Source organism: Felis catus, chromosome B4 (genome assembly GCF_018350175.1).
Source record: "Felis catus isolate Fca126 chromosome B4, F.catus_Fca126_mat1.0, whole genome shotgun sequence".
NCBI lineage: Eukaryota > Metazoa > Chordata > Mammalia > Carnivora > Felidae > Felis > Felis catus.
The window spans coordinates 142057277-142077533 of record NC_058374.1 but is presented as its reverse complement, the minus strand read 5'-3'; the positions used below and the strand labels follow the sequence as shown (position 1 = coordinate 142077533).

General features: G+C 55.8%; 2 protein-coding genes across 4 annotated transcripts in view; both read right to left on the bottom strand.

The window, feature by feature from the left end:
* Positions 1–1938: 1938 nt before the first annotated feature.
* ACR (acrosin) lies at positions 1939–7921 on the bottom strand. Its single transcript, XM_003989430.6, has 5 exons — positions 7769–7921; positions 6703–6909; positions 6217–6500; positions 3151–3296; positions 1939–2601 (listed from the first exon to the last, which is right to left on the bottom strand). Exons 1-5 carry the CDS (start codon positions 7843–7845, stop codon positions 2044–2046), a joined length of 1272 nt encoding a protein of 423 aa, XP_003989479.5. The 5' UTR covers positions 7846–7921; the 3' UTR covers positions 1939–2043.
* A 5563-nt stretch (positions 7922–13484) lies between these two features.
* SHANK3 (SH3 and multiple ankyrin repeat domains 3) overlaps positions 13485–20257 on the bottom strand; it is a 50262-nt gene continuing 43489 nt past the window's right edge. For 2 of the 3 annotated variants that reach the window (XM_023257676.2, XM_023257677.2), the window contains one exon: positions 13485–16020. In XM_023257676.2, the coding sequence (XP_023113444.2) occupies positions 15429–16020 (592 nt within the window). In that variant the 3' untranslated portion in view covers positions 13485–15428. The other variant, XM_023257678.2, reaches the window with a different exon arrangement.

Sequence of the window (20257 nt, the reverse complement as noted above, 5' to 3'; positions counted from 1 at the left end):
CTTGTCCCAAACCCTCCACACCCACCCCCATTCCCTAGCCTGAGCACACCTTGCCCCACCACTCCCACCTGCAGATCCACGGGGCTCTGGCTCAAGATTCAGGACTGCCCAGGAAGGGTGAGGGCAGGTCCAGAGCTGCTGCCATGACTGTTTCTGTTCTGGATCACGTGGCCCATAGTTGGTTTCTGTCTCGCTGTGTGACTGACTCTGAGTTTTATTCAGTGTTTAGAGGATATCTAGCATCTGACACCAGGGTACAAAGCTTATGTACCCAGTAGGGAGAGTAAGAAACCGTCTTTAGAAGAGACAGACCAAAACCAACAAAAAGAATAATGGACAATCTTAGCAATGTCAGTTCTTAGCCAAGGCAGATAAAATGTGGGGTTTTAATTTAATCAAACATTGCTACACTACAGAGCTATGGGCTGCCCAGACCAATTTGCAAGCTTTCCTTTGTAGCCTAGCATTTCAGGGATCATGAGTGTGCAGATGGTATGCACCAGAGCGCCTCTGCAGATAAACATGAGGTTACCCAGCATCTCCTCGCCAGTTGGCTCTAAATTACAGCATTTACAGCGTGTCAACTCTGCTCTGAATGCTTCCTATCTGTCCTAATTTCATTGTCACACAACCCTCTGGCCATATTCCCAAGGCCACACAGCTGAGGAGGGGTAAAGCAGGGTGTTTGTTTGAACCCAGTCAGACTGATGAATCCTGAAAACGAAGACTCGTGCTGCTTCATCCGTCTCTGTTGCCGCCCCAGCAGGAAGAGGACAGGGTCCTTGGTCTTCCTCGCCCCAGGTTCCTCCCTCATGCTCCTGCACCTTCTGCCATCTGTCTTTGCAACCAGCACATGGGACCATCTCGCACATGAAACGTGCACAGACAGTTTGGTGAACAGAGAAGAGAATGGATGCTTCTTGCAGCAACTGCCCAGCCAGGAGCCAAGAGGGTTTCCTTCTGGGGCCTGCCATCTTTCCTTTTTTTAAGCTTACGTTTATATATTTTGAGAGAGAGAGAGAGAGAGAGAGAGAGAGCAGGGGAGGGGGAGAGAGAGACAGAGAGAGAGAATCCCAGCAGGCTCCTCACTGTCAGCACAGAGCCCGACACGGGGTTCAAACCCATGAACATGAGATTATGACCTGAGCTGAAGTCAAGATTGGACACTTAACCTACTGAGCCACCCAGGCGCCCTTGGAGCCTGCCATCTTTAATTCTCAAGTGGTTAATCCAGCATCTAGGTTTGGTTTATGCCCAGACCAGAGTAGGCAGTTGACCTGAGCCCATCAAGATCTTTCTCAGGATTTACAAATGGGCATGAGCAATTCTGGTTGAGGGCAGATTCCTGCCTGGGGTCAGCCATGCAGACTGAGCACTGGTCGGCCACTCTACAAAACTTCAGATTGGGGTCATTCTTCCAATGGATTCAGATGCACACTCCTCCTTCTGAATCAGTTCAGCTCACAGGAGTACTGCCAGCACCCACACCTACTAATTTAATATACAGAGACACTGAGTGTGAAATAAAGACCATAACAGGCCCATGGCCCCAGGTCACCTTGTTCCAACTTTAAAAATCAAGATTTAGGGGCACCTGGGTGGCTCACTTGGTTGAGCACCCAACTTCAGCTCAGGTCATGATCTCATGGTTCGTGAGTTCGAGCCCCACATCAGGCTCACTGCTGTCAACACAGAGACACTTCGGATCCTCTGTCTTCCTCTCTCTCCGCCCCTCCCCTGCTTGTGCTCTCTCTCTCTCAAAAAAAAAAAGGCTTTATAAAAATAAAGATAAAAATCAAGATTTAAAAAATCACAACTGATGTTAACGTATAAGCAAGTCCACCTTGTTGGAGGGTGAAAGAGGGAGGGTAGATTTGATGTGGTAGGGTTTGGACTGAGTTGGAGAGGGCAGGTAGGAAGAACTCCAGAAAGCATCTCTTCATGGATATGTATTTATAGTTATAGTTATAGTTATTTATTTCATCTTTTTTTTTTTTTCTCAAGAGTGAAGGGCTCACTGGGTCTGTTGGGAATGGGGTTGGATCAGGAAGCAGCCGTCAGTTCGGGGAGGTCTGTGGTCTCCATTTCATAATACCCCCTTGCACTAGAAAAGGTCTTCCCCTTCAAGATCTCTATGAGTTGCTGTAGCCGCTTGGCAAAAGAAAGCACTTGGGGAGGTTTAGTGATAGGTGGGGGTGCGGGAGGGTGTGGGGATGGGGATGGAGGTGGGGGTGGAGGTGGAGGCAGGGACGGGGCTGGGGGTTTGGGTCGGGGTCGGGGTCGAGGTTGAGATGCAGGGGGATGCACGGGAAGTGGTTGAACAGGGCGTTGGAAGTACCAAGGAGGGCGAGCAGAAGGGTGGGCAGAGGGGAGTCTGACTGGGGGTGCTGGAGTAGTGGGAGGAGGAGGGGTGGGCACTTGAGCCATGTGCAAGACATTAGAACCGATCTTGGAGGCAATCCAGTTCAGATAGGGCCAGGTGGCCGTGTAGACTCCAGGGCGCTTAGCTCGGGCACAGCCTACCCCCCAGCTTGTAACTCCCACGACCACATAGGTATTTGCCACGTTGTCTCTGCACATGAGAGGACCGCCGCTGTCCCCCTGCCCAGAAGGACACAGGAGTCACTCTCTGCCTGAGCCACTTTTCCCCTGCCCAGAAGGGCCATAGGCTCTGGAAGGACAGTCTCTGGGTCACATGACTTCCTGCTGCCATGAACACAGTGGTTGTGGCAAACTTTGAGTTGGTACCGACATCTTCGGTTGGAATGTGAGAAGGGTATGGATTGTCATGGGTTTCCTTCCAGTGAGGAGGGAGTAAGCGACCCATGCGTCCATGCATGTGGCTTCACGCATACATGGGCCTGTGTACACGTGGATTGGGAGGTTTTGATTTCTGGCAAAGAGAGGCAAGCATTCTCTTCAGGGGTGGCGGTTGGGTGGTTTGACCCCTGTGCCATGGCAGAATAAGCTCTCGGTGTGGCAACTGGTCCTCTGTAGGGGCAGCAGGTTAGTGTCTCCCCCCACCCTCACTGCTGGAAGATGGGGCCAGGGAAGGGGTCACTGGAGCAGGGCCCTAGCGGTAGTGTAGCTCAAACAGGAGGGACTCAAACAAGAGGAGTCGGCTGGAAGTGGGCACCTGAGGGGAGTTACCTGGCAGGTGTCAATCTTGCCTTCAGGGTACCCCGCGCACACGTTGGTGGACCGGATGCGCCCGTTGTACCACTGGGTGGAGTTACATAAGTCGAGATCGATGAGGTTCACGCGTGCCTCCTGCAGTGTAGGTGACGTCCTGTAGGCTGCAGCCAGGCGCCTGGCTCAGTGGTCAGCGAGCACAGACGTGTGCTGGGAAAGCCCTGCCCCGTCCCCCCACAGAACCCCATCGCCCCCAAATGCTCTGATTAAACCCATGAAATAAAACCATTAAACCCGTGGGAGCGAATGCCCCTGGCCTCTCCTCACATAACCCTGAGGAGAAGAGCACGCAGGGTGTGGGGTGGAGGTGGGCGTGTGCAGTCGGTAGATGCAGATGCGGCTCCAGGGCTGTGTGTGCTGAGGGCAGATTAACAGCCAGAGTGTGTCACCTCATTTACAGCCCACAGCAACCCCCTGCGTGGAGGGCTGTGACTCGCCTTTCCTCCACTTCGTCCTGGCAGGGAAGTGGTGAGGCCGGGATTCAGACCAAGGTTTTCCTCTACACTTAAGCCCAAGACACACGTCTCATCCCCCATAGCACAGCTCTGGGTCACCCTCCCTGCTTTTCACCCGGGATGCCTCTGCTCAGCTGTGGACGGGAGGAGTCCCTCCTGCGTGCCTCCCTTCTGCTTTGAGGAGATTCTATAAAGGGAAGAGCTGTGGGGTCGTGTCCACACACAGACAGACTTGTCAGGGGCGCAGGTGGCTGGAATGACCTGAGGCCAAGTCAGAACTTCCTTTACAGCCCCAGATGCTCCATCATGACCTTCGGGCTAAGGAAGGTCCAGCCCAGGCGATGCCTCAATCAGCCAACCTCGCATCTGGCTTAGACAGAGCTCAAGAATAGGTGCAGCCATTCCCCCTTCACCAGTGGCCCCGCAAACAGAAGGGCCCCCCTACAGCATCACCCACAGCCCAGCCACCGCCTGGCAGGGGAGTCTGAAATTGCCTGCATACAGGTGGCGAGGTGGCAGTCAGACCTGGAACATGGCGATGCAGGCCAACGTGAAGCCAGAGCCACGTGCAGCAAGGTGTGGGGGGGGGGGAGCAAGGCACACAGTAGGCACCCGGAAAACAGCGGAATGTGCGTCTCTGTGGCTTTGAACATGTTTTGGGTCCCTTTAGCTCAGCTTTGCATACCATCCAAGCAGCAGTGAGAGTGTTGTATGTGCCCCGTCCCTGAGACAGGGGTGACACTGAAATTGCCACAAGAAGCCTGCTCATTTAAGGTGAGCTTTTTTTTTTTTTTTTTTTTTACTTAATTTTGAGAGAGAGAGAGAGAGAGAGAGAGAGAGACAGAGCACAAGTGGGGGAGAGGCAGAGAGAGAAAGAGGCACAGAATCTGCAGCAGGCTCCAGGCTCCGAGCTGTCAGCACAGAGCCCGACGTGGGGCTCGAACTCACAAACCGTGAGATCATGACCTGAGCCGAAGTCGGACGCTTAACCGACTGAGCCACCCAGGCACCCCTAAGGTGACCTTTTAAATCTATGGCACAGCCTACAGAGTCTGGACAGCCACAAGTTTCATTGTCAAGAGCCAGGTGTCCTGAAACAGAAAGGGGGTTCTCAATCCCGACACCTTGGCTTTACAGGAAAAATGCTAAAAAGGTCTGCAAGCATTCAAAATTCAGTAGAAAAGGAAGACCACCCCCAAAGTGCTCTTTCAGCCCCAGAGCGTATGGGTTCAAGGAGGACATAGAAAAAGAAAGGTCTGAAGGAATGTCACAGAACTTTGGAGACTGGAGATTTCTTTAAGACTTGGCCTTGGCGGTGGGGGAGTGTTCACCAAAAAATAATAGAAAACCCATTACGTTGAGGGGAATTCTAGAACAAAAGAGACTTTGCATGATGTCCAGGGTGTAGCTGGGAGCCTAGAATCCTTTTGAGCGAAAGGATAGCAAAGGTGAGGGTGGAGGTGGGGGTGCAGATGGGAACCCTGAGATCAGTCCCCCCAGGGACGGCAAGAACCCCAGAATGCTGTGCCCGTGTCCAAGTGGGTGGGCAGGGCAGGGTAGGCCGGTGAGTGGGAAAAAAAGAATGCTCTAGAGGCCACGGCAGAGCCATGGACATCAACAGCCAGACAGAGGGTGACACCCCGGGCCAGGGAGAGAAGGCCACGGGCCAGCAGAGGCCAGTGAAAGCAAGGGTGCATGGGAAGAGAAGCCCTTCCCTGAGGGACAGAACGGACAGCAAACCTGCCAGAGAGTGGAACCAGCCTTGAGAAAGAAGAGTTCCAGGAAGCACCCTGAAACTACCAAGGTTCTGTCACCAGGAAAGCCTGAGTTTTGACTCCAAACGACTGCAGTGCCTTGAATTGGGAACCCTCGGTTTTCCATTATCAAAGGACACAAGAGATTTCAGTCTTGTTTCACATCCCCAGTGTGACTGGGTAAAGATTTCCATGAGACCACCTTTGGAAACCCAAAAGGCCTAACCTGCTGGTCAAACCCTTGCTGCCCACTGCTGACCTGCAAAAAACCTCTCCCACAGTGAAAACTAAGTAACTCCAAAGGGCAGGGTGGGTTCTGGCGTTGTGACCACCAAGGGTGGGGAGGAGAGGTGCACTGATCAGGACCAGGAGGGCTGGGCTCAGGGGGCTCAGAGCTCGGAGACCACGTGACCGGCCCCTTCCATTCACAGATGGGGAAATGGAGGGCCAGAGAGGAGAGGGACTGGCCCACAGCCACAAAACCGTATCCAGAGCTCTTCTCCAAGTTTCAGGAGCACCCACTTCCAGAATGCAGCAGCTAGGCTCCAGGCCCAGATACAGACACAGGCTAGACCCCGTGCTAAGAGCACCAAGGTTCTCCTGTGCCTGCGTTCAGCCTTCCCTTCGGCGACCACACTAGTCATAAGTTGTGAGGCTTTGAACGGTTTCTCCAGCTATAAAACGGAACCTACTTACAGGGCTCTGGTGGGGTCTGGGTGTCACTCCACCAGGCAGCACATATTACCCCTTCCCCTCAGAGACCACCAAGAGAATGACCAGCAGTGTCCCCCCTTGAGAGCCCCCTCCATACTCACCATTCTCTCTTAAGAATCCCCAGCCAGCCACCCAGCAGGCCTGGGAGACTCTGGGTGGGCCTGCCCTAAATTGGGGCAGGCAGCCGGGTCCGATGAACTGCCCACATGGAACTGGAGGGGTGATCTTCAAGAGAGCAATGTCATTGTACTCTAAACTGGGGACGTATTTCTCATGAATGATGATTTTCTCGACATATCTCTCCTGTTGAGGCGGCTTCACTGGTTTATCGCTCCCATACACAATTTCCCTTGCTCCAAAAATCAGTCTCCAGTCATATACTTTTCTGCGGGCACAGAGGCAAGCCAGGTTATCCTCAGTAGGGACTGGCTCGACAGAAACCTCTGGTGATGGTGACCCTCAGAGCCCTCCCCTGTCAAAGGTCTGGTCGCCACTAGGCCCAGGAGACTGCACAGAGAGCTCTGGGGAAAGTCCCTGCCCCAGAACAGCCTTCCTGAAGACCTCCCTCCACGCGTTCCCACACGTACTTTTTGGACCCGAAGCAGTGAGCAGCCGTCAGCAACCAGTGGGAGTTCAGCAGGGTGCCTCCGCACGCATGATACCTTCGGTTGTTGTGGGAAGTGAAGACCTGGAGGCTGACCATCCAGGGCCAGGCCCCGAGTGCCGCATCCTGCCCTCCGACGATACGGACACTCCCCTGTGGGTTCTGCCTGAACCGTAACCCACAGGGGCCACTGAGGAGAGACCAGGGGCACGGTTCAAACCGAGAACAGGTCCAGCCTGTCCTACCTGCACAATGGGGGAGGTAAGGCTAGGGGTCTGCTGAAAGTGGGGTGGCCCAGAGTAGGTAGAGTCCAGGGGGGACGATGCTGAGGAGAAGCGCTGTCAGGGTGGTGGCGAGGCCAGGAGCTACAGCGTCTAGGAAATGGTTTGGGGGAAAGAAAGGGCCACGGAAAGCAGGACAGACAGTAAGGGCCCTAGAAATGTAGGAGAGCCCTAGGCAGACGGCTAGAGGCTAGAGGTGTCGAGGCTGCAAGGCAGGGGTGGGTGGTGGCAGAGGAGGCAGAGTAGCCAAGGCAGGTCCAGTGGCCCCAGGTATGGGGAGCCGCGGGGGTCCAGGGACAGGAATTCTGGGAGCTGGGGAGAGGCCACAATAGTTTGGGGGTATCTTGGAGGCTGTAGGAGTCTAAGTTGGAGTGGGGATCCCCGAGGCATGGCGTGATGGTATCCTGGGGCCTTAGGAGTCATACACAGGTGGGGACACCTCAGTATCTGTGGGAATAAAAGTCCTCCTAAAAAGTAAGACTTGATGTTCCAGAGGCAGTGAGGCCAGTCTCCAGGTGAGGAAGAGGTCCCAGTGTCTGTGCTGTGGGAGCCACAGGAACCCAGGGGTCAGCCCTGGGGCCCATGGGCTGATGAAGCTGGGAACAAGGATGGTCTGAGTGGGGGGTGGAGGTCACACCTGTGAGACCCAGGAACGACTAAGGCCCGCGCTTGGCCTCCTCCCTCGCCCTGGACGGAGAGTCTGGGTGGGGCTTACTATTCAGAAGACACTCTCTCCACACACACCCCAAAGGTGTCCCTGACACTTACTCACACGTGGCGTTATCTTTAGCAACCACAGACACAGCCAAGACCAGCAGGATGGCAGTTGGCAGCATCTCCACCATACTCCTGCCCCAGCCTGGCCTGGAACCCTAGCGACTTCACAAAGACCTGTGGCCTCCTGACCAATCAGCAGTGCGACCTCCCATCCCCACCCCCCACCCCCCCACCCCCCCCAGGCATCAGGCCAGGCAGGAGCCCTTTCGCTTAACTGGTTCAGGCTCAGAGGAGTTCCCAACTTCCTGTTCGGGCTCCCCCTGACTCCTGGGTGCAGCCCCCTCCCTCTGTCCCAAGGCCAGGATCTTCATTCCGAGTTACCCTTCTGAGGTCCCATATCATCTGAGGTTCTAGCTTTGTGCAAGCTCAGGGTCTGCCCCTCATGCAGGCTGTAAGCACATTTCCTGTTCCAAACATGGATTGAAGGGCAGCTCTGTCCCTCTGTGTCAAGATGGCGCATGTCAGTGGTTACAAGGGGTCAGGTTAATCAGGTCAGATTAATCGATCCTTAATACTGTGTGGGGAAAACTGTCTTTCCTCTTCCAAGTACATGCTATCAGCACACTTTTCAGAGAGCCATTCTGAATTTCCTTAATTCAGTACTTCAAAGCCCACCTTTCTCTTCATTCCTGAGTATCACAAGCTCTGGTGTTTCCTACCTGAGTGTCTCCAGGCCTCCCCTCTGGGACCTACGTGCAACAAGGTGTGTCTCCTATACTTAAGTGTAAAGAACTCTCATTACACTTAACTGAATATCAGGAAGTTTCATTTCTTCTGATTGTCAGGAGACTGTGTCTCACCTACCAGAGGTTGACAAAGGCTCACCTCACATACCTGCGTGTTAACACGTTTCACCTCTTCTGTAAGAGTGTGAGAGATCACATCTCTACCTGCATGAAGGGCAGTCTCCCATCCTCGACCTGAGTGTAAGTTCTCCACTAGTCAATCTGAATGTCCGGAGGGTGCACCTCTCCTACCCGAATGTCGGGACACCTCGTGTCCTTAGTATTAAGGGTTTTCAGATTTCCAGATGATCTTTATTCCTCTAAATATGAATGTCATACCTTCTCATCTCACGTAACTTTCAGGAGGTCACATCCCCCTCAACTGAATGCCCAGCAGGTCTTGAACATCTTACCAGAGTATCAGGAGCTATCATCTCTTCTTCCTGAATGTGAGGATGTCTCTCTTCTTCCATCTCAAGGCCAAAGGCCTCGTCTGGACCGCCTGAGTGTCATTTTGTTGCATCTTCTCTACCTGAGAACCAAGAGGTCCTATATCCCCTATCTGAGGCTCAGGAAGTACATCTCACCTCTGTGAGTGCCCTGAGGTTTCGCCTGCCATGCTCAAGTGCCAGGAACTCTCATGTCCTCCACCTGGCTGCCAGGAAGTCTCCCTCCCTCCCTGAAAGTCATGAGCTTTCATCTTCTCTACCTGAATATCACAAGGTCTCCTTTGCTCTGTAAATATCTGATATTCTCGTCTCAACTCTCTACCTGAAGGTTTTCTGTCTCCTTCCAGGGCATCTGGAGCTCCCCTCCACCAGAGAGTCAGGAGATCTTGTCACTCACCTCTTCTGCTATGTCTGGAGGTTCCAGCTCTTCTCTCTTAGCAACCAAGGGGTCTCCTCTTCCCTATTCGAGTGTAACAAGGCCTTGCCTTCCCTACCTGCATGTCCAGTGTTTCCATCTCTTCTCCCTAATTGTCAGATGTCTCGTTTCCACTAGACAATTGTCCGGACATCTCATCTCATTACCCAATTGTCAAGAAGCTCTCATTTTCTATACACGAGTGTCCCCAAGTCTACTCTTCTTGCAGGCCAGAAGATCTTCCCTCTCCTATTACTGGGTTAGGGTTGCTGACAATACTGACTCCATCTCTGGCCCTCCATCTTGTTCCTGTTTGCTCAGTGACCTCCCTTGGGGCTATGTGTTCCGGGCACCTTGGAGATTGATATACACACCTTAGGAATGCCTGCCAAGGCCAGGATGGGGGAAGGCTTGTTTTCACCCCCTCCCCCAAGAATCTGTTGGAGATAACATAGTCTTTCCCCTTGCTGAGGCACAGGTGGTGACACAAGAGCTAATTAAAGGTCGGCTGTCCATTAGGTGCAATCTCACTACGGCCCTTCTGCATGTGCCTCATCGTATGAAATCTTTCAACTATGCAGTCATTCTCTGCCCAATCCACCTGAATAAAACTCTGTAAACAGGGGTGCTTGGATGACTCAGTCAGTAGAGCGTGTGACTCTTGATCTCAGGGTTGTGAGCTCAAGCCCCATGCTGGGTGTAGAGCTTACTCAAAATTAAATCGTAACAAAAACAAACTCAGAGTAAACAGTATGTAGTGGCCTGCTTGGTTTTCCAGTCTCAAAGTGCCTTCTCTGGGGAATACTTTCCTGTTCCTCCTCCATCTTCTAACACTGGCCCAGGACATCTTATCTTTGTTTAGTAGGGAGTGACAAAGCCATATCCCCCCAATTAGTGGCAGAATGATTCCACTTGAGTTTTGATATGCATTATTTACCTTCCTGACAAGCAACAGGTTTTCTTTCCCCTAGAGGAATGTAACTGGGTCTCAATAACATCAACTATGTGAGTATCACAAGATTTTTATCACTGCCCCCTGCATGTCAGTGGGGCGCTCTCTTTTCTACCTGAGTGTAGGGAGTCATCTCTCCTAGGAGAGTTTCAGGGCCCTTGTGCACTTTACCCGACTGTTAGGATCTCTTCTCAGACCTGAGTGTCACAGAACATATTTCTTCTACCTGATTTCAGGAGGACTCTGCTCCTGTGTTTAGGTTTCTTTTTTTTTTTTTTTTTTTTAAGCCTTCATATCAGGTGATCTCTCCTCCTCTACCTGAAGTTCAGGAAGTCCTATTTCACAAACCTAAGTTACAATTCACCTACTGTTAGGAGTCCTCGCTTATTTTAGCCAAGTGTCAGATTGTGCCTGATAAAGTAACCAAAAAGGCTTTGGAATTATACCTCAAGACGTTGCAGCAAGAATTCAAGTGATCATGGAAGTTTTGACTACTTAAGAAAACACCTATTCAGGTGTTTTTATAAGATTTTGATGGGTATAAAACTGATATGGTATTTAGGTCCATGAGAATCATTTAACGGAATGATGTCAACATTAATTTTAATGCTAATATGTACAATTTTCTAGAAATCACAACCTTTGCAAGTATTTAACCATATGACGAAAATGTTAGTTATAAGATTCAAGATGAAAAGTAGCACCTAGTTTTTCAAAACATTTAGGGTTATGCAGTAACAAAGTTGAAGTCCCAATGTCTAGATTCTAGAGGGCAACTACTATCTGACTCCACAGAGTAACACTCACTCCTGATTTTAGAAAGGGCTGCCAGTCCATACCTGCCCCCATGGCCACAGTAATGAGGGATAGGAACATGGCCTACCAGGTCTAATTCTGTCATTAACCCTAATGGAAGAAGCAAACATCTCAAATAAGAGTGACTTCTCCACGCTGTTCCAAAGCACAAGGGAGAGAGGCAGGAAGGTACCAGACGGTAGGAGTCTGGGGCCAGAGGAAGGGATCCCAGGGGTGCCTGGGTGGCTCAGTCGGTTGAGCATCTGACTTTGGCTCAGGTCATGATCTCATGGGTTGTGAGTTCGAGCCCCACATCAGGTTCTGTGCTGACAGCTCGGAGCCTGGAGCCTGCTTCAGATTCTGTGTCTCCCTCTCTCTCTGCCCCTCCTCTGCTCACTCTCACTCTCTCTCTCAAAATAAATAAACATTAAAAATTTTTATTTAAAAAAAGGGGGTCCCAATGGCTACTAGAGGCTTGACTCAAAGCAAGTTGAAGCTCCCAGCACAGGGAGCAGGATGAGGGCTTCCCCATCCCCCCCCACCTCACCTCCCTCCTTCCCTTCCCACCCCCATATGCCCCCTTGCTTACCGCAGCCTGATTCCTGCCCCTCACTTCTGAACTCCTACCCCTGCTCCCCTGACCAGTCCAACTCCTACCTCATCTTTCCTCACCCTTATCTCTAACCCTTGAGGTTCCCACCCCACCCATTCTCCAGCGAGACCCTCTGCAGAGCAGACACGTCCATCCATCCAGCCCAAGTTGTTCACAGGACCTCAGGCAGTGGTGGCTGGGGTGAGGGAGAGTTGGGGCTGCAGCCTCTGCTCCAGGCTCCAGAAAGAGTGTTGGTGAGTTGCTTAGGGCCCCCAAAAGGATATGTTGAGGTCATGAGGAGACCTTAGCCCTGAGTGAAAATGTCTTTGCCCCAAAGCATTTGGGGCTGCAGCTCCCCTAGTCCTCAACTTGCAGAGAGGATTTCCTCTGCCACGTCTGCTCTCACAGGCACTGAAGGTTCTGACTTGTCTTCTGAGGTATGAGGGTGGGGGGTATTCATTTTCTCCCCCAAACCCCTTAGGAGCCAGAGTGGGTGATGCCCTTTCTATGGAAGGCTTGTTGCCTTCCTCTTCCTCCTCCTCTCTTCTGTTGAAAAGCTGTACTTACCCCAAGCTCTGACCCAGACCCAGAGAGACCCAGGGCTCCTCGTGCAGAGGATACCAGCCCCCCAACACCCTGGCTCAGGCAGACAGCAAGTCAGGCAGGGTCCCACCTCTGCCCCCACATTTAGACCCTCCCAGTTCCTTACTCCTTGACTTCCTTCATGGCCTCTTCTGTATGCTGACCACAGTTTCTGACTTGAAAATGAAAACTAAAATTTTGAAAAAGTTGAAAATTTGAAATTGTGGGGCTTTCTAGATAGCCTGCAAGCCTCTCAAGGTCCAAGCCTCACAGGGCCTCACCCTCCCTCCCAGGCCAGCCAGACCTGCACTTGCTCCCTCAAAGCACCTCTGCCTGCCCCTACCTCCTCTGGGTGAAGACACTGGAGTCTGTCCGTCTCCCAGCCACTTCACTCTCTCTGGGATCTTCACACTTTCCGGTGGTATCTCCCACTGGTCCCACCCCTGACCATCGATAACCCAAGTCAAGGTCCACGTTTATTACTCTGTCAGATCTGCACTCCACCTTGACCCAGTGGGGCCAGGATCTGCAGGCACTGCCCCTGCCAAGACCCTGTCAGGTGACTGATGCCTGAGGAGCCCTCTCCCAACTCCCGCTGGGCCTCCTGTGCCCACTCTGTGGGAAGATATCCATCCATCCACACTGTTCACCCTCTCTTCCACCCTTAAGGTGCCTCTGCCCTTCCTGTGGGTGGGCCACGCCCCACCCGGTGCCACACTAGCCTTGCCACATCATTGGCTGGTAGCAGCCAGCTGCTCACATGACTGTCAGCTCAGGTGGGGTGGGGGTGGGGGGGTAGTAAAGCCCGGAAAAGGGCAGTAGCCATGGGGGCAGGACAGCAGGCACAGACATGAGAAGGTTCAAAGAATTCAGAAACGAATGGACACAGTGGGGGAGGTGGGGCAGGGGGACAGAGGACAACTGGACTCCTACCTCAGGAGGGCTACACTCAGTGAGCTGGTGGGCAGAGAGAAAAGCTTCCAGACAGGAAGCATGAGCTGAGGCCCAGCAGGAGTCCGGAAGAGATGCGAAGAGAAGCCTGGCATGGGGACGTGGGGTCAACAAGGAGACTGAGACAGGGCTGAGAGTCACCAGTGCATGTGGCCGAATGCTCGTGTCAAGGCTGAGGTTCGTCCCATTCAGGGGCCAGCAGTTTGTGCTCCCAATACCTCCTCAAACAGGCAACTGAGAGACGGCTTCATTTCTTATAAATTTATTACATAATAATATTATAATAATTATTATCAATAATAATAATATAAGAAACATAGATCTCTGTGGGGTGTATCACAACGTCAGGGTCAGGAGGCCTCAGGACTGGAGCAGGGGTGAAATCCCCCGGATGGAACTCCATACAAAAGGAGGGGTGAAGCGGGACTGACCCTGTAAAGTTAAAAACCCAAATTGAACGGAACCAAAAACCCACAGGTGAGTGTGAGACTGAGGGTGTATGTGGCAGTCTGTTACAGTGACTGCTGCTGTGTGTGACCTGGTCTGTCGGTGAGAGGGTTACTGGGTGTGACTCTGCCCAGGGAATGGGGCCGGTGGGCCAGGGCGGGGCAGGCGGGCACAGACCGGCGTGCCAGGCCCCTGGGCTGTGAAAACTTCAGTTTTCTGTTTTTTTTTTTTTTATTAAAAAAAGCTAGAAATATAAACAGAAACTTGTGAGTGACGTGGATGGAGCTTAGTCCAGACTCCAAACCCTAGGTTTAAAAACGTCCCAGGGCCCCCCACCCCACAGGTCATTGCTGAGTGTGAGGAGTCACAGTAAGGGGGGCTGGGGTGCCCTCTGGGGTCTTTGCCTCTCCCCAGGGCTTGCGGTGGCCTGACTCTAGGGGTCCTCTATGATCCCCCCTCCCCAGAAGCCCAGTGGGGGGTGGGGCACTGCCTCCAAGGGCTCTTGGGAGCCTGTCCAAGCAGCAGAGCCTCACCAAGGAGGCCCGCTCAGGCTAGACGAGGCTCTGGAAGGACGGGCTGGGCAAACAGCAGGTCCTAGGGTGCCTCTGACTTTCTTTGGAAGTGGAAATGGGGTGCTTTCACAGGGACACACCCATACATGCACCCTGTGCACACTGCTGAAGCCCCCACACTAGTCCAGAGTGGCCCGTTGGGACCACACTCCAGTCAGGCACACACAGGGCTCCGACGCACTCAGCCGCACCCAGAGTTTCACACACTCGCACGTGCGTGCGCGCACACACACACACACAGGGCAGGAACAGGAGACTTTGGGGTCTGAGGCAGGGAGGCTTCTCTGCTGTGGTTGCCCAACAGTGTGGGGAGGAGGCTAGACCCCTCCTGGGAAGGGACCCTGTGAGGGACTTGGCTGGGGCGGATGCCAGGGCCCTGCCCCTCCCCAGGGCAATGGTCTCCCAGGCCACCTGACCTGGCTAGTGCCCAGCAGGACTCGCTGCCTGCCGCCCCTCCTCCACGCAGCACCTGAAGGGTCGGTGGGGCACACTATAGCTCAGCGAGGGGAGAGGGCCGAGCTGGGGCCCCAGGGCGGGCTACTAGGACCCTGGCCAACCCCAGACCAGCTGGAGCGTCCCCCGCCCCATGTGGGGTGGCAGTGGCAGTGAGGGGCCAGAGATGGAAGACTGGGCAGCAGCAGCGGAACCAGTGGGGGGGGGGGGGAAGGGGGGGGCTGTAGGGCAGGGGAAGGGAAGCTATTAAGGACAGAGATATTTGTTCCTTTTCTCGTTCCAAATATAGAGTGGATTAAAATATGCAAAACAGGGGGGGGCTCCTAGGCCCCCAACCGAGAACCCCAAGTCTCCCCCCTCCCCCCGAGTCACCAAGGTGTGTCCTGACCTCGCATGCTGGACTAGGTCCCCCCCTCTGGGAGAGTAGCCACCAGGAGCTGTGCAGGAGATGGTCAGGCCGGAGCACCCCACCCCCAACCCTCTCCCGCTCCAGCCTCCCTGGCCCTCGCCCTTCCTGACCGTGTGCTGGGTGGGACTCGCCGGCCGGGGAGGGCACTAAGCAATGTACAGGGCAAGTCTCCGAGCAACAGCAAACAGGACGATTCATGCAACATTCCTGGCCCGGGCGCCTTTGTGGGGGGCAGGCCGAGCCCGCGGCCCGGGGGTGGGGGTGGGGGGCCCTGCCGGCAGGGCGCGGCTGGGACGTGGGGAGGGGGCGTCAGCTGCCGTCCAGCTGCCTGAGCGCGCGCTCAATGTTCATGCGGTGGCCCACGCGCGTGACGCCCAGCTCCACGAAGTCGTCCTTGGTGAGCGCCGGCAGGTGCGCGCCCTCGATTTCGTGGTCCTCGAAGCGGTCGCGGTGCTCGCCCAAGTGGATGCTCTCCAGCCAGTCGCCCACGTCGAACTTGCTCCACAGCTGCAGCGGCTTTTGTTGGAAGGGCCGGCGCGGGCCGGGGGCCCCGGGGCCGGGGCCAGGCGCTGGCGAGGGCAGCGGCGACGGCGAGGGCGAGCGGCTGCGTGCGCTCACGCTGCGCACCACAAAGCGCACCTCCTTCGGCTCGTGCGGGATGGAGAGGCTGGACGACTTGAGGATGGTGGGAGGCGTGAGGCCGAAGGGCCGCCCCGCGCCCCCCGCGCCCGCCCCCAGCCCCTCCACCCGCTCCAGCGACGCGGGCTTCACTGGGCTCGGGGCGCGCCGCGCCACGGGGTAGCGGCCGCCGGGCCGCACCGGGTAGGAGGCCCCGCCGCCCGGGCCCCCAGGGCTGCGCTGCGCTGAGATGGAGCTCAGCTCACCGAGGCTGCTGAAGAGCCTGCGGAGGGAGAGGGGGTCAAGGCCAGGTGAGGGGCGCCAGGAGATGTGGGGGCAGGCAGAGGGGAGAGGGGCCAGTGGCCAGGAGGACGCAGGTCGGGTGGGTACTGGGGCTGGGGTGGGGGTAGCCTTAGGGCCACAGGAAGAAAGAAGGGTGGGGTCCTGTGGTCATGATAGGGCCCCTCTGTCTGGCCCCCAGGGTCAGAGCCAGGGCCCTTCCGGGAGAGAAGGGGCCTAAACTGAATGGAACATAAAGAGTAAAAACAGAGGGCCCCTTCACTCCATGGGGATCCAAGAGCAGCCCACCAGAGGAAACAGCCTCTCGTGGCAAAGGGCCGACTGCCCCATCCCTGACAGCCTCCGACACAGGCTCTGGGCACTGCCCCATCCGCCCGTGTCCTGGACAGTAAGACTGGCAGTACCTCTCCCCACTCCCACACACAGCTCTGCTCTCCTGAGGAGACCCAGAGAAACCTGGGCAGGCTTCAGGGACGGCTGAGTCGTGATGAAGGCTGGTGGCTGCACAGACTGACCAAGTCCATGAGTCAGAGACAGACACCAGGCAGCGCTCATGCCCACACAGAGCAGCAGCATGTGCAGGTGTCAGGCAGCGACACACCCATGACAGTCGGCCTCCCTGCACAGGACGGCACCCACACGCGTCACAGACATGCAGCAGCAGCGGCAGGAATGGCAGCAGCCTGCTCGTGACAGGGACACAGCAGCACACGTGTGCACACACACACACACACACACACACACACACACACACAAATGATGCCTCTCTTCCCAGCATCACCTGACAGGACCCCCAGACCTGCAGCCCCTCTCCAGCATGGCCATGGTGAGAGGCCTACCTGGGGGCACCTCCAGAGAAAACCCACTCCCCTCTCCCACCCCCTCCTTTCGGTCCCTATCCCCAGTTGCGCCCAGGGGAAGCCTCAGGGGGCTGTCGGTGGCACAGAAGCCTCACGAAGCCAAGCAGAGCAGAGACCAGGGTGACCAGGTGCAGCTATGGACAGTGAGAGGCATGGGATGGGCATGCTCACTTACACAGCCGGCGCTCGGGACCACCGCGCAGCTAGACAGAGCAGCCACATGCAGATGGGCAGGAGAGAGCAATGAGAAAGAGTGTTAGCAGCCCAGGCCCACACAGCAGGCACATGGCCCACAGTCACAGCTACAGTACGGCAGCCAGGTACAGGTCTCCCTGGCCAGACACCCACTGGGGGAGGAACTCAGTCAGGTACAATGGGAGAGAGCAAATCTGGGGCTGCTGGGGAAAGGGACCTGCAGGCCACACGTGGGCAGATCTGGGTGGGTTCCGGGTCTGCCTGTGTGACCTCCACAGGCTTTCCTTGGGACACTGTGTGGCAAGTGCTCGGCAGACACCTGGCACTTGGGTGACACTTCATGTCCCCTTACACTCTCTGCGGCCTGACTGGCCTGTGCAGCTGCCATCCCCCCTCCCTGCCCCTGCCCCTGCCCCTGCCCTGCCCCTGCCGGGCTGAGGAGCCTCCTCTGGGTGCCCCCATCCACCTCTGCGCTATCCTGACTGGTGCCAGTCTCGCACCACACAGGGCACCCTGGGCGTCCTTCCGCCCCTCCGTGCAGGCTTTGTCTTTTCATCTCCTACCTGGGCAAGACCAGCCTCTCCCTAAAGATCCAGTTCTGTCTGTCCCTCCCGCTTGACCTCAGTTCCAGTTTCCAGCTTCCATCACTTTCCACCGGCTTTCTCCCCTCAGCCGCTCTCCCTGCTGCCTCCCCCCAGTGCTCAGACCCACAGCAGAGCCTCCTGAAACCAGGCCTCCCTCCGCCCTACCCCCCATGGCGAGGGGCTCTAAGGACACCTGGGGTGGGCTCAGGGAACAGGCACCAGCCAGAAGAAACCCTCCCTGCTCCCACCACACCTGATCTCCCTGGCACCACCTGGGCTTTGGGGCAAAGTGGGTCGGCAGTGAAGGAGAGAGGGAGGGTACCCAAGGGGATGTTGCAAGGGGGCGGTGGGTGCCCAGGTGGCGGTGACTGCTAGGGAAATGCTAGGGCGGGGGCTGCAGTGCAGGGTAAGGTGCGGAGGGGATGGTCCCAGTAGAGCTCCACCATGACTCTCACACAGCGACCCAGGCCTGAGGACCTCGTGTCTCAGGAGGGAATCCTGCTTAGCCCTACCCCAAGGGTTAAGTTTCAGTGGAACCATGTGGGTGTGCCCAGGGTCTCCGGTGTGACAGAAGCATATTGGCAAGTTGGCAGGACCACAGCCAAGCTGTGAAGGCAGAGAGAACTGGACGGGTGCTGGGGAGTGCAGTGGAGACGCCTGGCCTGAGCCCAGAGCAGGGTCTGGGCTCCAGGACGCCCTTCTGGCCAGTGCCGAAGCGCTCCTTCCTGTCAGAGGGGTGAGGCAGGCTCTAGCAGCACCCAGGCAGACCCTCCTGAGGAGAGGTGGTGGGTGCCAGGAGATGGGCACCTGCCGGAGAAAATGCGGCTGATGCCAGGAGGTGCCATGAGTGAGGGAATGAAGAGCCGTATTCCACTGGGTGGGGAAGTGGGGAGAGAGCCAGTCCTAAGGATGCCCAAAGCATGGTGGACATGGCAGGAGGCCTACAAGAAGAGCATAAGGAAGTCTGTGGCCTCCCAAGGCCCCAGGACACAGCAGGGAGCGGCCAAGGGTACCCATGGCCCAAGTGCTTGCCCCTCCTCCCTTCCTCCAGGGGAGCAGGGAACCGCCCACGTCGTCCCCTGAGCAGGAACCCCAGCAGCGTCCACAGCCAAGTCTCCACGCCACTTCGGCACAGCCGTCACCGTCCATCGCCACTCTCAACTGACGCCGCCCCAGCCGGGCCCCAGCCACGGTGTGGCCACATCACAGCACCCGCCAGCCTCCCAAAGGGCTTCTGGCCCACCCGCCCCCTAACGAGCGGTACCTCACCGGGCACCCCTGAATGCCGTCAGCCGCCTCCTCCGGATGGCTCCGCAAGGCCCCGTGGCCCCGGACGTCTCTTCCACCATGTCTGAATCTGCTACTGTCTTGCTGCCTGGTGATTCCTCAGCCACTGGGGTCTGGCCTCGCCCCTTGCCCCTTGCCCCACACCCCTGCAGTTACCCAGGCTGTGGCAGGACCCCTTCCTTCCTAGATGGGTTTTGTGGGTTCTCCTCTCGGCACACACACTTTCTCCTGGGCCAGGTGGTCCACTCCCACCCTTGGCTACGGCTGACGTGCCCAAGAATGCTACATGTGAGCCCAGGCTCTCCTGAGCTCCAGACCTCTACCGGGGCCTCCAAACATGCTCTCCCTTCCCCCCGTCCTCCCCACACCAGGGACCGGGAGCCACCCTCAGCTCCTCCTCCTTTTCATGGAGGGCTCCCAGCATTAACCCCGGCCCTTATCCTCACCCTCCCGGCCACCTCAGGGTCCAGACATTTTCACTCAGCACCTCTCACCTCATTTCCTCACTGACAAAGCTAAATGTCAGCAAACAAAAATAACGGGACGTGTCCCTCCCAGGCTTGACTGCCTGTTGGCCTGTTGGCACCAACAGACAAGGAAAAGCCCAAGCTCTGGCCCTGGCCTCTGTCTTGGGCCTTCTGCCAGTGCACTCATGCAGGGCAGGCCTAGGCCTTGTGGGCTTTTGCAGTCTGGGAGCTCCACTCAGGGACAGAACCCCCAACAGCAGCGCAAAACTAGATACAGACTCATAAGCTTCGAAGCGCACTCTCCGCTCAGGGCGTCTCCAGCCTTTCGCCTTCTCACCGCCCAACCTCAACACCCTCCAAATGCCTCTACATCCCCTCATCTGTGAGCACTTCCTGCTCCCCCAGCATAGTTCAGGGCTCCTGAAGCATGTGACCCGGTTTCGTGTGGCCCGCAAGGACAAAGCACATCCTGGCCCCAGTGCTCTCGCGTCGGCCGTCACACCACAAGTGTCAGCCCAGGTTTCAGAAGAAGCCCCACTGGCCTTGAGATACCTGCGGTGACACAAGGTGGTATCCAGATCCCAGCCAAACATGTTAGTAGAACGGGGTACACAGAAAGTCACCAGAGCAGGGTTTCTACCCCATCATAAGGAATGTGAGTCTTCTGCAAGACACTTACTAACGATCTGCCAGAGAAGCTGAGACCTAACAGGTTCGAGGCCATGGCGCAAAGCACATCAAAGGGGCTAAGAAGATGCAGGAAAGACACCCCTTTCACTTTGTATTTCCACAGCTATTTCACCATGAACTTTTTTCTATGAAACCAG

What these genes read in the sequence shown, in the direction of transcription:
- ACR (XM_003989430.6), bottom strand. Translation starts at nt 7,845, where the DNA reads ATGGTGGAGATGCTGCCAACTGCCATCCTGCTGGTCTTGGCTGTGTCT. An exon ending in GGGATTCTTAAGAGAGAATG is followed by an intron (nt 3,297 to 6,216) that starts GTGAGTATGGAG and finishes GCCTGGCTGCAG; the next exon opens with CCTACAGGACGTCACCTACA. An exon ending in GCAAGATTGACACCTGCCAG is followed by an intron (nt 2,602 to 3,150) that starts GTAACTCCCCTC and finishes CCTTCTGGGCAG; the next exon opens with GGGGACAGCGGCGGTCCTCT.